Here is a 4,951-nt window from a genome sequence, read left to right on the forward strand (position 1 = left end):
AAAGAGAAAATGAAGAACAGAGACTCACAGATTTGGACTTGGACAGGCTGCCGAGGGTCTGAACGGTCTTGGAGATCAACGTCAGCGTCCTGGACGTCTGGGGGTCCTGGGGAGGCGGGAGTGAGAAAGGTCTGTGTCAGCTTTACAGAAATACTGTGACTGTCTCAGGTCACCCAGGGGACGAAATGCAGGAGTCACCTCCGAGCTGCTGTGACTTGTGCATGAGCTACGGAGAAACAGGGGCAGCGACGCAGACAGGACTGGAGAAGGCGGGTATCCCAGTCTCAGGAGCTGCTGAGACGGTCCCGCAGGCAGCATCCGACGGCACCGTGGGGACCCACCCTCTCAGCCCATCATGCAGGACGCGTCTCAAACTCAAAAGCATCAGGCGGGGTCATGGCTCTGGGGCACTGAGTCTTGGGGTGCTGAGTCTCCTGGCCCTGCCTGGGGCTCATCTCAGCCTTCATGAGGTTTGAAATTCAACTTAGAAGTGCTGGGGGCCGGGCTTGGTGGCTCACACCTGTAATCCCAGCACTTTGGGAGGCCGAGGCAGGTGGATCACTTGAGGTCAGGAGTTCAAGACCAGCCTGGCCAACATGGTAAAACCCCATCTCTACTAAAAATACAAAATTAGCTGGGCATGGTGGCACACGCCTGTAATCCAAGCTACTAGGGAGGCTGAGGCACGAGAATTGCTTGACCCCAGGAGGCAGAGGTTGCAGTGAGCTGAGATGGTGTCACTGCACTCCAGCCTGAGTGACAGAGCAAGACTCCGTCTCAAAAAAATAAGAAGTGCTGGGGAATGGGCCATCCCTCACATCCCCTTGCCCTGGCCATCTCCTTCCAGCTCTGCCAGCTGCACATGCAACACGGTCACCCCAGATCCCTGCACCCTGAGAGCCGCGGCCCCAGCAACCACATTGGGGCCAGGAGCAAATCACTGCTGAATAGGATTCTGTTGACTCAATACATGGATGATACGCCGATCATCAATACTCCACATGTGATGGGCAGCAGAGGAGAGCACGGCGGTGACCAGCAGCTAAACCCTGGTCAAACCCTGGTCAAACCGTCCACTGCTTTTGTGACGTTGTCTCAATTCCCCCAGGACGTACACAGCTTAAATAGGTCGGTGAACCACCTGCAACAAGGACGTTCTGGGACCCAGCGCATCCACCGGCACTCCCCACGCACCGTCCACACCCTCCACACACACGGCACACGTACTGCCCATTCCCCACGCCTTCCACACTCCCCACACCCCACACGTACTCCACACTCCACACGCCTTCCACGCTCCACACGTACTCCACACTCCCCACACCCCACACGTACTCCACACTCCCCACGCACCGTCCACACACTCCACACACACGGCACACGTACTCCCCATTCCCCACGCCTTCCACACTCCCCACACACTCCACACACTCCCCACGCACTCCACACTCCACAGGGTTGACCCCCACAGCCACGCAGATGCCCTGACCCAGGCTGGCGTCCCGGGACAGCTCAGAAAGCCTTGGTCCCTCAGCCAGTCACTCACCGTGTGGTGCGGTGTGAGCTGGAAGAGGTTGGGGGAGAGAATGGCAGGCGCAAAGAACCTCAGGAAGATGAAGCTGCTCACTGCAGTGTACCTGACGTCCGGGTCCCCTGCGGGAGACAGTGGCAGGGTGACCCTTTCCCTCTGGCACAGTGGCCCCCGAGGGTCCGCAGGGAAGTCCTGCCACAGTCCTGGCTCTCTCCACCTGTGTCTCTCTCCCTCTGTCTCTCTCTCTCCCTCTCTCTCTCCATCTCTCTCTGTCTCTCTCTCTGTCTCTGTCCGTCTCTCATCATCACCACACAGCGCAGCCCCTTCGGTGCCTGTCACAGGCTCATTCCACGGTGGTCTGTGCTCATCTGGGTGAGAGGATGTGTTTTATTTCTTCACTTCCACCTTGTTCAAAGTGGGTCTGTGGCTGGGAAGTGCTTGGGAACTGCCTCCCCGAGACCCCTGGGCCCCTCGGCCGGGGCTGTCTGATGTCCTGAGAAACAAGGGTGGGGACAGCGTTTGACTCCTGGGGACACAGGAGCGTGGATGGCTCTGCAGGGCCATGGCCACCCTGGGGGTGTCTGCAGCTGTCCCGAGGCCACAGGACATGCAAGGAAGGGAGGAGCCGGGCAGCAGGGCCCTCGTCGAGCCTCTCAGCAGCCCCAGAGCCTGAGTCCTGGCGGGGCCTTAAGCATCGCAGGAGACGGGCAGGTGCAGGCGCCTCCCCAAGGGTCGGCAAGGTTGAGAAGTTTGGGGGCCAGATGCCCAGGTCCCTGGGGGATCTCCGACTTGGGGGTTTGAAGAAGGGGCAGTTCCCCCAGGGGTCCTGTCTCCTCAAAGACACGGGCAGGCAGAGCCCCCAACGCCACTCTGGGCCCTGCCAGGGTCAGTCACAAAAAAAACCACTGGGAAAACCCAGGGGGCCACATCAGGAAAATTCACCTGACAAAGCCCGGCCGGCCTTCCCGGCCCCCGAGAGACAACTGCGGTCATGAACTCCAGGGCTGGGTCCCCCCGAGACCACTGCAGTTGTGAACTGGGGAACAGTGGCCCAGGCACAAAACCCCGGAAAAATCCAGCCTCTGAACTGGGGCTCACGCCCCCACAATTCGAGTCCAGCGAGGGCTGCGGGGATTCTGCCTGGGTGGGAGTCACCCTGCACGGGGCTGGGGCCATTTCTCAGTGACACCAGGGTGTCCGGGGCACTCACCCTGGAAGCGCTTGGCCGCCGCCTCCCGGAGCGAGAAGAAAATGTCGCACATGACGGTCGGGCAGCTCACCCCGGACTCGGTGATGGCGTGGAAGACGCGGTCCACGTACTGCCGTAGGTTCTCCTGCAACGGGACACGGCACTGGGACCCACTGCCGAGGCTGCCCGCAGGCACGTGTAGCACCAGGACACACCCAGGCAGGGGCGCGTGGGGAGGGGCTGAGGGCGGGCGCAGGGCAGCCACAGCAGCAAGACACGTGTGAACAGCCACCCCGGAAATCTGTGCTGGGAGCTGTGGCGATTCACGCGTGAAAATCACTACACCCCGTTCGGGGCGCCATGTCCGCTCCCCCGCTCTGCCCCAACCTCGTTTACTGAGTGGGGAACGGACACTCACTAGAACGTGCCTGCCCGAGGCAAGAGCTCTGTCCAGTCATTTACATACAGAGATGACCCAACAGCACGGTCTGCGAGAAGTATCATGTGAAGTGACTAAAATGTTGGGGCAAGTTCAACATCAGGGAGTTTTGCTGCTTTAAAACGCAGGACACAGCTCTGGGGACAGCCTGGGGAGGCGGGGAGGCCATCCTGTCCCAGGAAAAGGCGGGGGCAGGAGCCATCATCCCAGGGGAGGCAGAGCTGGGTGTGCAGACCAGATCCCCAAAGCTGGCCGGGACACCCCAGGGGAGGCAGAGCCGAGCACACAGGCCAGGCCTAAGGCGGTGGCTGAGGCCTCCCAGCAGTGTAGCCAGCGTACTGCACCCAGGCGTGGCAGGTATCCCTACGCCCGGTCCTGCGCCCACCCCAACCGGGGTCACGGGGTGAGTCAGAGCTTCCAGGCAGCCACCGGCTGAAAGACCCCAAGTAGGTGACTGGCTTCGGTTGCGTTCGTGAACAAAACCTACCATGTTGTTTTCAAGGTTTTCTCCATCTTTCAGCTTCACAGGGTCTACTTCACAGGGTTTGTGGCTCTGGCATATCTGGGGAGAGGTTTAAGACGGGGCTCTGTGAGTGGGTTCCAGTGGCACAGGCAGGGAGGGAGGAGGGGGGCTCAGGCCTGGCTGAGATGCAGACCCTGAGCCTCATCCAGAAAATGCCGAGATAGCTCCCGGAACGCGGCCACTGGCACGGAGGGGCACAGAGGGGCATGGGGAGGCACAGTGAGGCACGGAGGGGCATGGTGAGGCACGGAGGGGCATGGTGAGGCGTGGAGGGGCATGGTGAGGCACGGAGGGGCATGGTGAGGCACGGTGAGGCACGGAGGGGCACGGTGAGGCACGGTGGGGCATGGTGAGGCACGGTGAGGCGTGGAGGGGCACGGTGAGGTGCGGAGGGGCATGGTGAGGAACGGAGGGGCACGGTGAGGCGTGGAGGGGCACGGTGAGGCACGGAGGGGCATGGTGAGGCATGGAGGGGAATGGTGAGGCACGGAGGGGCACTGTGAGGCACGGTGAGGCACGGAGGGGCATGGTGAGGCACGGAGGGGCATGGTGATGCCGGACTGCAGGGCCACCGTTGGGTGGTGTCGCCATGAGCCTTGGCTGCAAGGGGGCCACTCTGGGCCCGTGTCACAGGCTGCTGAGGTCAGGTGCAAACAACGGGCACGGGGCCCAGTCCATGGCCACAATCAGACGTGCCCAGCTTTCTCCAAGAGTGATGTGTGGCCGTGACCAGACGAGCCGGGCTTTCTCGGGGAGTGATGTGCTGATGTGCACCAGCCACACAGACCAGGCTTCGCAGGCCTTTAATAATATTTTTACTTCAAAATGCTGCCATGATTCTGCCCACAGAGCAAACCAGAATGCCATGTTAAATGTTCTCACGCTTGCAAAGAACCTGTTTACAAAGCTGCTCATAAACACGGGGCACAACCTGGCAGCATCAGAGGGTCGGGTGATGACTGCACATGTGGATATCAGAGGGTGGGGGGACTCGGCGTGCGGGCATCAGAGGGTGGGGTGAGGACTGGGTGTGCAGCTCAGACGTGCCATGCAGCCGGGGCCCAGACACAGGGGACCGCAGGACGTGTGGAGAAAGGTCTCCCTGGGAAGAGCCAGGTTTTTCTTGCATGTTCTTCTCCTTAGTGGAATGGCGGGTATTCTTATGTATAGTTTTAATTTGGGAGAATCTGGAAGGTTCTGGAGTACACAGGGAACATCCTCTCGATAAAAGCGAATGAATCAGCATCCCTGCGGCAAGGCCGGAGGGGC

The 4,951-nt window shown here is 60.7% G+C and overlaps 1 protein-coding gene across 1 annotated transcript in view; it reads right to left on the reverse strand.

Moving 5' to 3' along the window:
* The window catches only part of LOC105505974 (ras GTPase-activating protein 3-like), a 7,943-nt gene extending 4,226 nt beyond the window's left edge, over positions 1-3,717 (reverse strand). The window contains exons 1-4 of the mRNA XM_011933958.1: positions 3,647-3,717; positions 2,742-2,865; positions 1,547-1,653; positions 29-106 (exon numbers count right to left, since the gene is read on the reverse strand). Coding sequence (XP_011789348.1) covers positions 29-106; positions 1,547-1,653; positions 2,742-2,865; positions 3,647-3,649 — 312 coding nt within the window. The 5' untranslated portion in view covers positions 3,650-3,717. The remainder of the gene's footprint in view (positions 1-28; positions 107-1,546; positions 1,654-2,741; positions 2,866-3,646) is intronic.
* Between the last annotated feature and the right edge of the window lie 1,234 nt (positions 3,718-4,951).

This window comes from Colobus angolensis, unplaced genomic scaffold, assembly GCF_000951035.1.
Source record: "Colobus angolensis palliatus isolate OR3802 unplaced genomic scaffold, Cang.pa_1.0 Scaffold13, whole genome shotgun sequence".
Classification (NCBI taxonomy): domain Eukaryota; kingdom Metazoa; phylum Chordata; class Mammalia; order Primates; family Cercopithecidae; genus Colobus; species Colobus angolensis.